The 13,141-nt window shown below is 39.5% G+C and overlaps 1 protein-coding gene across 2 annotated transcripts; it reads left to right on the forward strand.

The window, feature by feature from the left end:
- The first annotated feature begins 2 nt into the window (after positions 1-2).
- Positions 3-8,316, forward strand: ccl25a (chemokine (C-C motif) ligand 25a). 2 transcript variants are annotated; one of them, XM_079569934.1, is made up of 6 exons: positions 3-93; positions 2,367-2,424; positions 7,228-7,306; positions 7,509-7,626; positions 7,729-7,825; positions 7,917-8,316. In XM_079569934.1, the coding sequence occupies exons 3-6, from the start codon at positions 7,243-7,245 to the stop codon at positions 7,941-7,943; spliced, it is 306 nt and encodes a 101-aa protein (XP_079426060.1). In that variant the 5' UTR covers positions 3-93; positions 2,367-2,424; positions 7,228-7,242; the 3' UTR covers positions 7,944-8,316. The 2 variants fall into 2 exon arrangements, with proteins under 2 accessions (XP_079426060.1, XP_079426059.1); XM_079569933.1 differs by lacking the exons at positions 3-93; positions 2,367-2,424 and adding an exon at positions 6,094-6,358.
- Positions 8,317-13,141: the final 4,825 nt, after the last annotated feature.

Consider the following 13,141-nt stretch of genomic DNA (forward strand, 5'->3'; position numbering starts at 1 on the left):
CCAGAGCTCCGCGCACTGTTTCCAGCGGAGGAGAGCACATCGACCTCCCGTTGACAAACCGCCTCGACCCCGTGGCCCCCTCCGTGTCCTCCGGTGCGCCGCTTTTTTTTGACATCGGTCATTCCTCGGCATTCAACTTTGTCTTACTTTTACTTTTTAGTTCTCGGTTCAGTTCAGCTTTACCCAAATCTAAAAGCTTCCCGACTGGAGCTTGCAGCCTATAGGCCAGTGTGTAACGCCTCATTTGAAAGCTAAGACCGACAAAACTGATGATTTTGAACCTTTTTGATGCGTTTGTCGCCTTGTTTTTGTCACATTTTAGTCTGTTTTTTTGTATTATTTATTTATTTATTATTATTTATTTTTTCTGACTTTGATTTTTGTTGTTGCTTTCTTCGTTGCTTTTTTGGGGTCATGTTTTCGTCACGTTTTTAATAATAAAATATATTTTCATCTTCGTTTTCGTCGCTATTTTTTTTTTCCAAGAAGCTTTTAGATTTGGGTAAAGCCAAACTGGAGAAAATGTGCTTTGTTCAGTTGTATGCGTGTGCACTAAAGCCAAGGGAGCAAGGAGACTATGGACTGAGCTTATATTAACTAGTGTACAAGATAGCCATAGCTCGACTAAATTAAAGTTGGACCTACTTAAACCAGCTGATTGAAATCTACGCTCTATTATCCACGTGATTATATCTTTGAGAAGCTGCTGAAAATAAAACCAGCCACTATCCACCACTAGAGTGCACTATTTAGACTATTTAGACCTACTGCTCAAATGTGATTAAAACAAAAATGTAATTGTTTACATGATTGAGTATGCACATTCGTTGCAGTGTGTAATACTTTGTGCTTCTAATACTTTTTTTTTTTAGACACTAGACAAAATTAACAACATAGGAGACAAAACAAAACAAAAAATCTTAATGGGCTATTGCACAATTCCAACTTTTTTTTCTTCCTTGTTACAATGAACCCTAAAGTTCCCCTAAGGCACAGCTCAAACAAGCCACTGCATGTGTTTCTGCTGTCTGTTGCGAAAGACCTCATTTTTAAGTAACCTTTGCCAACTCACAGACCATACAGCTTATTTCATTTCTCAGAATCAGAATAGTTTTTATTGCCATTTTTTGAGAACAGGTTCACAAACTAGAAATTTGTCTCTGTACCATTGTGCAACATGAAACATAAAACACACAATTTAGATAAAAATAAGCTATAAAAACTATAAGGCACAAAGAAGATTGAAAAATATAATATGATAGGACAATGATTTGACATAGAACAACAGCGTGATTCACAGAGGTGCAAGTACATTAAGTGTTAGCAGCAGATCTAAGAGTGGACATACCACATAGTGCAGTAGAGCATTGCAAATGGCTGGAACCGGTTGTTTCGTTCATGAGTCTGATACAGTTATTGGGTCTTGTTTATATTCATGAGCTTGATGGCGGAGGGGAAAAAACTGTTCAAGTGGCGGGAATTATGGAAGTGTATGGACCGTAGCCTCCTGCCTGAGGGGAGAGGGGTGAATAGTCCATGTCCAAGGTGAGAAGGGTCAGCTGTGATCCGACCTACACGCCTCCGGGTCCTGGAGGTGAACAGATCCTGGAGAGAGGGGAGCTCACAGCCTCTCAGCAGCAGCACAATGCACCGCAGTTGATGCTTGTCCCGGTCTGTAGCGCTGGGGAACCACATGGTGATGGAGGAGGTGAGGATGTACTCGATGATGGCCGTGTAGAACTGTACTAGCATCTTGGTCGGCAGCTTAAGTTTCCTCAACGGCTGCAGGGAGAACATCCTCTGCTGGGCCTTCTTAATGAGGAAGCTGATGGTTGGCTCCCATTTGAGGTTCTGGGTGATGGTGGTGCCCAGGAAACGGAAGGAGTCCACAATGGAGATGAGGGTTGGAGAGTCAATCCTAACAGGACTGATAGACAGCTTGAGAACCAGCATATTCTTAATTGTGGGATATCAGGCAACTTTTGGTACTAATTTAGTATGGCACACTGAAATTCCCTAATAAATGATTGCTTTCTTTCAGTGCTGTAATCTTTTTATGGAAGACTAAAACCATTTGCTTGTCCTGGGGTGTGTTATGAAATAATATGTGGGGTTTTTGATGACAGTTAATGAAACTGAAGCCAACGGAAAATCTATTGGCACCAAACCTTTCTACGCTATTCTAAAGTTTATCTTAAACATGGCTATTGCATTGTTATTGGCACACTTATGATAAAATAATTTGTTTATAGTTTTGTGCTCTAGGGAATGCACATATTGCCTCATGCGTCTAGTCGCAGTTTATGATCCAAACAGACTTTTGACATTCATCATTACTACTCTAATCTCATATTTCTTTCTTCAAGGTTGCTGTGACGCTTGGATTACACCCAACAATGTACACAATGCCAGAGAAAACCACAAGTAAGTTGAGTTTTCTAAAAGTGATTGTTAAGAGGGCCTAAATTAATATGTTAATATATAAGCAACATATATGACGCAGTAAAGTAGCCTGTCACATTTTGACTCAATCTTGATAAATGTTTCCTGCTATTATGTCAATTTAGCAACAAAAAGAAAATTGTGACTAAATAGGCTAATGGGAAAATTGTTTTATCCTATTCCTAGAAAAAAGAAGAAAAAAATAAAACCTTAATAAAACATTTACTTTATGTGTTTATGATGGAAACAAAGCGGATTATAAATCAGCTTGCTTTTAGCCTCTTCAGTTATTGTGAAACACTGGACTGTCCCACTGTTTGCTGCCAATTTGCCCGCACCAATGTGTGCTCAACACAGTGGTGCAGTCGCATTCACCCTTTAAGGTTGCAGACCCCACTCAAACCCATAACTTGTACCAAGAACCTCATTGGATCATTGTTTAGTGGCCTGCCTGCCCTTCAAAGTGCACAATCTTATTGTACCGTGTGAATTTGGATGCGTTTACACAAACTGGATCTAACTGGAGCATGCATTTTGCCATTTCAGTATGGATGCTGTTTACATGGCTCACTTGAACAGAAATTATGTTTTATTGAATTGAAATCGTGTGAGACTTTGCTTTAGTGCTCTTCATATCCTGTCAAAGCAAAGTTTCATCTTCGGTGATAAATGAAGTGTTCTGTCTGTGGCATTAAAAACACACCACCACACTGTCCAAAAGGAATGCAGAACAACAAACGGTAACATCCCACGGCTTCGATCCAAAAAACTCTGGCACTGGACCATCATCTTATGACAAATCGTTGCTATTAATCCATCAAATGTTACAGCTATAACCAGGAATCGAGGCAACCGCTGCCAACTGCATACTTTTGGTTTTGGTGTGATTAAAGCCACACACGGTGCAAAGTCACTCTGTAAACTGGAAACAACTTAAATAAATCAATTCCAGCTTTGATTAATGCGAAGTGGCATATGATAAGAATTTAGCATTTGAAGTAAATGCTAATACCGGTAAATGTGGGGATAGGATAAAAGCTGTCGTGAAGCATTGCCGAGTGAGTTTGGGCATGTTAACAGTGAGAGTAAACACCAAACGGCGCTATCAGATGTCTGACCATTAATATCTGTCACTGCATTCAGCAGCAGCCTGTGAAGTGTGCTTTCAAAGCCAAGTGAAAAGACTGGAGAGACATGATGTTTGACTGCTCAGCAGAACCGTTTAATGCAGCCCTGATCAAGTTTCATCTCAAAAGTGTTTAAGTGGTGTTATACAATCAAGAGTTTTACTGAAGATGTGGTATAAACACTAGGCTGCACAATTTATCACAATCAAATTAAAATAGCAATTTCCATGTCATGCCAATTGTCAAATTGCAAATACTGCATTTATTTGCACAAAAGGTGCCAGTGATTTCGGAATGTAATAAAGAATGGAATATAGTTAGAAATGGACAAGCTTTTTGAGAGAGACCCTGTGTGGGTTCAAGGTAAAACAGTTTTGACCAGTTTTGGAGGATAGTCTGGTGAAGGGCTAAGACCCCGAAACTGACAGTTTTTACCCCCACAGTGTTATGTTTGTTTTTGTTAAGCATAAAATATTAGGTTTAAAACTGAAATTTTAATCATTGGTCCTGAGGCCCAGAGAGAGAAACTTTCACCCAAACTAAAGTCACTGTCTTTTAATCCTTCCTCACAGGTGAAGACCAGAAGGCGGGACCACATTACACCGGTTTTAGAATTGCTGCATTGGCTCCCTGTGTGTTTCAGGATCAACTTTAAAGTTCTTTTAATGGTTTTTAAATGTCTTATCTTTCAGAACTGCTTTTACCTTATGAACCTTCACGGCCCCTTCGCTCCTCCGGCAGGGTTCTCCTAGTTATTGCTAAAGTCAACAAAAAGACTCATGGTGAGGCGTCTCTCCAATATTATGGCCCTCGCCTCTGGAACGACCTGAGGAGGAGCTCAGGGCTGCAGAGAACGTTCATGTTTTGAAGAGCAGGCTCAAGACCCACCTTTTTATCTTAACTTTTAACTGACTAATCTATTTATTAATTTATTTCTAGCTTCATTAATTGCTTTTACTTCGGGATTTTAAACTTTTATGAGGGTTTTTAGATTAGGTTAGGTTTCTTATATTTTTAGGCTCTCCCAGTGTTTCCTCTGAAGGGGCCCTCTGGCTGGGGAGCAGTGACAGGCTGTGGCTTTGTGGGTGCTCAGGTGGAGGTGTGGTGTCTCTGTCCTGTGGGTGCTCAGGTGGAGGTGTGGTGTCTCTGTCCTGTGGGTGCTCAGGTGTAATGTGGTCCCGCCTCCTGGTCTTCTTCAGGACACGAGCTGCTGAATTTTGTAAAAGTTGTAAACCTGAGATACTCTTTTTGGGAAGACCAGAAAGCAGGGCATTACAGTAGTCGATACGACTGGTGATAAAAGCATTAGCGTCTCCGTGTTGGCCTGAGAGAGAATGGGGTGGACTCTGGTTATGTTCTTTAGATGGTAAAAAACTATCTTTGTGATATTCTTAATGTGTGGAATAAACGCCAGCTCAGAGTCAAAGATCACACCCAGGTTTTTCACCTGTGAGGAAGGATTAATAGACAGTGACTGTAGTTTGGGTAAAAGTGTCTCTCTCTGGGCCTCAGGGCCGATGATTAACATTTTAGTTTTGTCCTGGTTAAGCTGGAGAAAGTTTTCTGCCATCCAGAATTTGATATCTAAAATGCAGTTAAAAAGTGCATCTATTGGTCTGGTGCCATCAGGAGACATGGAGATGTGTCTCTGTCCTGTGGGTGCTCAGGTGGAGGTGTGGTGTCTCTGTCCTGTGGGTGCTCAGGTGGAGGTGTGATGTCTCTGTCCTGTGGGTGCTCAGGTGGAGGTGTGGTGATGGGAGGCTGTGCCAGGCGTATTGTTTTAAATGTTGTAATCTGTAAAGCACTGATACCTTTCGGTATGAATAGTGCTTTATAAATAAAGTTTGATTTGATTTGATTAGGCCTCAAATGGCCACAAACATGTGTATTAAAAAAGTGCACTGTAAACAAATTTGAGATTTTAAAATTGAAATATGGGAGTCGAACCCGGGACCTTGATGTAGCACCAGCGCAAACCACCGCACCACCGTGCCGCTCCGCTTCATATAGCATAGGGTTAGAGCAGGTTCAGTGATCAACGAGCACTGATTAGACTTTTATATGGGCCAATATAACCGTAATGTGCTCAATATATGAATATTTCCGAGCAAGTCATCATAAACTATAAAATGCATTTAAAAAAGGCATTTATTGCATGTTTGATTTTCCCTAAGCAAACAAAAGCATTAGTTTGAATCTGCTGACAAACCTTGTCTTTCATCAGCTGCAATTATTAAAGATTTCTAAGTCAACTGTCAGTTTAAAGTTAACAGTGAACCTGTCTTGACTTCATAGCACGGCCCGAAGGCAAAATGACTCAAAAATACTTCAACCACTATGTCATGTGCTAATGACCTAAAAACAGTCTGTACAAAAGTGTTATCTTAATTACTTCTTTGCCTCATAACATTTTGCTTTAAGGATGAAATTCAGACAACAAGGTAGGATTCTGTCTTTATAATATAGTGAAGGTAAAAATTAACACAAAGTTTACGATATGACAACTGTTACAGTGACCGTTCCCCAAGTCCTTCATCATATGCATGACAGACAAAGAAGTTCTTCAAAATGTGTCCTGTCAAACATCGATTGCAGTGACTCGTGAAGTTTGGTTGTCAAAAGTTGCTGATGACGAGGTGTTTGTTGGCGAAATCGAAAGGAACGCTGAGGAAAAGAGCAAAGGTGTATATGAGTAACCTGATCCGTCTCTGAGAGGGTATAAGAGCGCGCCGCCTGCACAGGTGAGAACAGACGACAGCCATAACCACCTGTGTGCAAGAGAGACTCAGGTAAGTAACACAGGATTACCAAAGCTTATGCACTTATGCATGAGGTGACCTGCTTCATCACTTTGGTTTATCGGTTTATCTCTACATTTTTATAACTTTCACTATGCATTGCAATCTATTGAAATGTCTTAACTAGTGTTTTGACTATGTGTGACTCTGATTTGTCACATGCTCAAAAGGTGACTGGTCCAAACCAAGTGACATTGTCCATTTTTATACGCACATTTTTCAAACTGTTCAAACTTCCTTTTTAATTTTTTTTTTTGTTGCTTTTGCCACATTAGGTTTTATGCTATTTTTTCAGCTTCACGTTCACAGAATTTTGCCATTCTTAGACCAAATGTAAACAGTTTTTTAGGTTATTTTTCCCGTAGCTTTTAATGTTAGCCAATATTTGATAAGTTTGCATTCACACCAACTAAAGCTTAACCTTCTTTCTTGCACTGGAATGAAATTGGTTTTGTCCTCCAGTATATTGTAAAAGCACACAGCAACAATATACCTTTCGCGCTGTGCATCTAATTATAAAACTCATTTGTAAAGTGGCATTAGCTTCACTTATAAACTCATCCATGTGAAGAAAAGCCTTGAATTAGCAAAACCCAGAACCTTCATCATTATGCTAACCTGTTTTATTGCATTACAATCTTATTACTTTTTTAAAATGGTGACCTGGTTTTATGCGCTTCACATGGTTTGACTGGTTAAGTAGGCTTACCGGGAAATACACATATGTTTGTCCAGGGTTCAAGGTTTTCAAATCAAGGTGTGGAGGAAATTAGGTCCACCTTCTGATAAGCTTTATCGCAGGTAAACATAGGTATATTTGCTTTAGGTAAACGCTGATTTTTTGACCTGTATATTTGCAGTTATCAGACTTCAACATGAGGTGGATAACCGTGCTCGCTCTTCTGGTCGTGTGCCTCGTGTGCCTCAGTGTCGCTCAAGGTAAGCCCCTCCAATAAAAAGCAATAGGTATTATAGTTATTACAAGAGATTGACGTACGTGGCTAAGATAACAGTTTATCGTTTTAGTGCAAATGGGAAGCGCAATATGGACTTTGTTTTTTTTACATAATATAATGTAAATGTTTGACTCGATTATCTTTATTTGATATGTCTTTTTTTTGTTTTGTTTTTTAATCCACAGTTTCCTTTGACGACTGTTGCCTCAAGTATGCGAATAAGCTGCACCGAAGGGTTCAGAAACAAGCCGTGAGCTACAGGAGGCAGGAGACGGACGGCGGCTGCAACCTTCGCGCAGTCATGTAAGAATACTACGAGCTAAAGCAGTCACAAGCTAAACATGCACAGCTTTACACTAACATGCTGCTTCTACATACATCCTTTGTGTTCTGTGTCTTTCTTAGCTTCACCACGAAGAGAGGCCGCGTCTACTGCACTGACCCCAGCGAGAAATGGGTCAGGGATCTCATCGAGTATATCAAGAAAAAAAGCAGAGCTAAGGTAATGGAAACCACATTTACTTTTGCAAACATATGACTTTTTTTTTTAACTCACACACTTTTTTTTTTTTTTTTTTAATCTTTCATCATAGACTGGAAGACGGTCTAACAAAGGTTGAGCACTTCTGCCGAGTAAGCTTTTACGAATAGCCAATAAGGAAAATGGGCAGCTTGACTTTTGCTTTCACTGTGCCGGACAGAACTGCACCATTTAGACTAATTATAAAGGCGCCATTTTAAAGCAGTGCGTCTCTTATGTTATCCCCAGCTGGTTTTCTTGCCTTTTGCCAAAAAACACTATGAGCTGTTTGAATAATGTGATGTGTGGAGCAATTATATGAAAAACACTATGAGCTGTTTGAATAATGTGTGGAGCAAATATATGAAAAACACGATGCTATAATATAAAGTTCTCCTAATTTTAAGCCGACACCTTTTATTTCCGAATGTGACTTTTTTGCCTTATAGGGCGACTATATTTCTATGATATTGTGTGATGTCTTATGTGAACTAGTTTTGTAGCACTACCATATAACCATGAATGCCAATAAACTTGTATAACTTTCATTTTGACTCAAGTTTATTACTTTGTTTGTGATGGCCTTTTGTCCCAATTTAGCCCTATCAGAAATATTGCAGGTACATACAGGGGCGGATTGGCCATAGGTCTGGAGGAGCACAGAAGGGCTGCTGGCTTGAGGGCCATCAGTCTGTAAGGGGGTGCTGCTACCCGGCCCTGCAATTGCACAGCGAAGCAGCAAAAAAAATGAAAAAAATCTCTATTCTATTTGTTTAACAGCTCTGTTGTTCATTGGTGACGCAGCAATTGCGCAATAAAAATTAGGCCTATTATAAATTGATGTTAAAATATGTCTTTGTGGACACATAAGTTTACACTAACTTGGGCCTGGTTGGTCAGAGTCCAGGGCCGTTTTTTAGTCCCAGTCCGCCCCTGGGTACATAATGTTCAGGGTTTCCACGGGGAGAAATGAAATTTCTCAACTATGTTTCGGCATGGGTTTATTGGAAGTATAAAAATCTGGTGTAAAACATGTTTTCATAAATGTCAAAATTTCCTGTTATTCCTCAGTTTGATGGAACAGTTTCAAATCTTTTTTGTGTGGATGTGGCATTAAAAATAGCATATTTGGGCAATAAAATTGCATTACAAAGCATTACATTTGACTGGCTGTTGTAGAAACCCTGATATTGCATGAACATAAGATTATTACTCATCGGATGTACAGGTGAAACTCAGAAAATGGTTCAAAAGTTCATTTATTTCTGTAATTCAACTTAAAATGTGAAACTAATCATTATCATCCATTACCCACATTTTCTCATTTTAATTTGGGTTTTTTACAAGCTGAGCCATTATAATCAAAATGATGACAAAGACTATACATCTCTCACTTTGCATGTAATGAATCTATCATATATTCATTTCACAGTTCAAGTTGAATAACAGAAATGAATGCACTTTTTAACAATATTCTAATATTACTAGTTTCACCTGTATCTGATTGTGAAATATGAATAGATTTACTTTTATTGAAGATAGTGCACCTGTATATTTCAGTACCTTGGAAGGATGAAAAAAAGGAAAAGCTGGGATAACTGAAGGTTTGAACTGAACTCACAGACTGCTGAAGAAGTGTTAAAAAGATTTATGTTCTGCTTCACACTTCACACACCGTTCTGTATACAGAGCGATAACGCACCATGTCAGACTCGCTCTCTGACGGTTATTCAGTTTTTAAGCCAAAGTGATATTCCAATTTCCACAGTTGTTGCCGCAAATGTTATTCAAATGACACTTTTATGTTCAGCACTTGTGCCCATTATAAATCACTGCTCAAACGATGCACCCCGACTGGTTTTGCACACACTTCCAGGCAGCAGCATCAGTATTTGAAGTCGTGCTTTCTTGATCCATGCCATCTGTGTGCAGTCTCGATTCATAAAAAGTGCTGTGACACGCTGGAGATAAGATCAGGGTATGACTAATGCAACATGTTCTAACGGTGCTGTCTCAAAGACGGATGACTTAGTGCACCGCAGCGGTAGCGAGTGGGGAGTTTGGCAAAGGTTTGGACTTGTTTCAGACGCCCGACGTGTGACCCGGAGGACAGTGTTAATAGGAAATTGTTTTAGTTGAGGAAAATGTGGTTGAAGGTTTTTTGTTATGGGCAATTTGGAAAACCTGAGTACACACACCTGAAAATACGTATACGTTATTATCTCTGAAGGGAAATTTGTTATTTGGCTCATCATTCACTGTCAGGAGGAGCATCTGAGGACCTATTTGAGCCAGGTTTTGGCCAGGATTTTATGCTCCATGTTTTTTGCTGATGTAGGAAACCAGCACATCCAGGGGAAACCCATCCAGACAGTGAGGCAATAGTATTACCCAGCCAATGAGCCATATTCTAATGATATAGAACAGGGATTCTGTGGGGCATTACAAGTGATTAAATGAATTATGCCAAAAATAAGGCCCTTAAAGTAGAAAAAATAAATAATTGGATTCAGACTGGCATTAAATGTAAATTTCGTATCTCCTTATGGGGCCCATCCTCCAATATAGAACTTTTTATTTTATTTCAGTAACTAAAAGAGCTATTAATAGTAGATACGTATCTTATACTTACAAAATACTCCAACAGGAAGACACAGAGAATATATTAGACATTAAAGGCCGCTGTTTTTCCATACCATGAGATATGTTCTTACCCGAGCTTAGACAAGTTGATACGTGTCTGGTCTTTGTGCGTGCCCTCAGTCAGGCAAAAAGACCAAAGATGTAGTTAGCATTAGGCCTCTCCCAATGTATTCCTATAGCTCCAAACGGGGGTGAAGTTGGAAGCTACGACGCTCTTCCATGGGCACAAAGACCAGACAGGTACGTATCAACTCATCTAAGCTCAGGTAAGAACATAATCAGAATGGAAAAATGGTGGCCTGTTCTTTTAAGGGAAAATGGGAATTGGAAATTAACATAATTATCAAGGATGAGGACTGGGAACAGACCCTGTGGGAGGGACATAAAAATTAAAAAAGAATTTGAGTGGAAAACGTTTTTTTAGAACTCACTTTGTCACATCCAAGTTTGGAAGAACTTCAGACCAATGTTAAAGGGGCTGTGGTCAGGTGGGAGACCACATGTGTTTTGGGACTCTCCAAAATTAATCAATTATCAATAATGGAAAGACATACAAGTGAAATCAGAAAGTGTTTAAGTGTTGAAATCCCACTGGAACCGAATGTCTCAATTTTGGGAATATTCCCGAGCAACCTCAGATCACATTGTAACACTTCCCGATCAAAAATACCACTCTTAATTGCAAAGAACAAACCTCAGCCCCCCAAACAATTAAAACAATTAAACTGAAATAAGTGTATGAGAATAAGAACTGATCGGTTTGTGGACAGTTGGTCTTTCTTTGTGACTTATATATTTTTAATATTTTTATTTATATGTTAAATTTGTTTTTGTACATTGATGGCTGTGTTGAAAAAGAGAAAAGAAAATCAAAAATCCTCAGAGACAGAACCTACTCAATGACATTGCTCAAGTATTTTTACTGCAACTGTTTGTCAAAAACACACACAAAAAAATGGTAAAACAAATTCAGCAGCAGTTTGACCTTAACCCTATTTCACACAATCTTTGGCTCAAAGGTTTCCCGTTGTGTCTAATTTAGTTTGTAGTTGTAAAAACTTCCCTCAGTCGTTTGTTTTATTGAATATTTCTAATTCTTATGAAAGGAAATATGCTGAGATTTTTTGGCAAAATATAGTATTCAGGCTTTTAAATGGCATTAAATTAGACTTCATGCCTCCAGTAAGTGTGAGAAGTGATAACAGTAGCAGCATCTGTTTCCTGAAATCAACATCTACGACAAAAACTTAAGATTTTAAGTTTCTCGATGAGTAGACGGAGAAAGTGTATGTGCATCAGTTGTTAGAGTGTTAGAGAGTTAGAGAGTTGAAGAGCTTCTTCGACCTCTGTAGTACTTACACAATAAAGGCACAACCCGTTCAATCTGACTCACTTTGTACCCACAGCCAAAAAGACACTTGCCAAAGTTTAGACAGCATTGCATTTTAATTCTGAGTAAACACGACACTGGTGGACTTTAATTACTGCTGTTACCTTCAGATGTGCGACATCTCACTGATAATGCCACCATTGTATAGAGCAGGTGTCTTTTTGTCTGTTATTACATAAACAGAGTACGATTGGCAGTGAAGACAGGACTGTTGCATGCTGGGACACAAAAGAATCCCTATTTGGCATCAGACACAGAAACTGTGAAAAGATTTTATCTCAAAGAAAACAAAAACAAAGTGTCCAGGACATGACGAAAAATCGTATTACGCAAAACAATGCCACTGATTGGAATGGAAATGATGTTCAAGTTCACGGAGATTTTATTTACTGAAAGTTTGAATGTTCCAATAGATGTCTTATCTTGTCTTATCTTATCTGATCGTATCTGCAGTGTCATGAAGATTCCTATAGGGAGTTTTTACAAGGATTCTGGACAAATGCAGAGGCTCAGAACTCCATCGTAAGGGCTTTCTAAATAAAACAAAGAATCACTGCAGTGCTGTAATTTACACCCATCCCCACCCACTTCATTTATAAACATAATTGTTTCATATTTGCACTTACAGAATTAGTGGCCATCAGCAAATAGTTGGCAGAAGTGGCTGATCTCAGACTGGAACATGTTAGTACTTGTCTGAAAGCCTGAAAACTTCTTAACATAATCACTTACTTAATGTATTTCCTCAAAATACAGCAGCAATACTTCATGATGATGCACATTGGTCATATGTGTAATGTTAACGAGGAAAAGATGGTGAAAGTCTGTTGTGGAGCGGAGGGAGCTGCGCAAGAGGAAGAGGAAGGAAGAGGTGGATGAGCTGATCAGTGCAGGACACCATGCTCTGCAACAGGGACAAACCCAGGAGGCAGTGAACCGATTCAAAGGATTAATGAGGGCAGTACTCCGGTTTCCCCAACCTCCAGAAACATGCTCATGTTGGCCCACAATGGCGGCGTGCTCAGTCGCAGCGGCTCAGCACTAACCCAATATTGATATTTGTGTGTATTTGACCTTGTAGTGACCCAGCGGCTGTATGAGTGGTCAGCATGGCGCCTTTACTTTCCATCACAGTGTTCTCTTTAAGACACTTCGGAATCAATTGTTTGGAAGGTTTTCACTGCAGATGGAAAGTCTCACCAGAAAACCTTCCAAACAATTGATCCTGGAGTGTTGTAGAGACCACTGTGATGGAAAGTACGTCA

This window comes from Gobius niger (genome assembly GCF_951799975.1).
Source record: "Gobius niger genome assembly, chromosome: 13".
Classification (NCBI taxonomy): Eukaryota; Metazoa; Chordata; class Actinopteri; order Gobiiformes; family Gobiidae; genus Gobius; species Gobius niger.

Excerpts from the sequence above, each read along its gene's own strand:
- ccl25a (XM_079569934.1), top strand. The coding sequence starts at position 7,243 with ATGAGGTGGATAACCGTGCTCGCTCTTCTGGTCGTGTGCCTCGTGTGC. Across the intron at positions 7,307-7,508 it reads GTGCCTCAGTGTCGCTCAAG|TTTCCTTTGACGACTGTTGC; the intron begins GTAAGCCCCTCC and ends TTTAATCCACAG. Across the intron at positions 7,627-7,728 it reads TGCAACCTTCGCGCAGTCAT|CTTCACCACGAAGAGAGGCC; the intron begins GTAAGAATACTA and ends TGTCTTTCTTAG.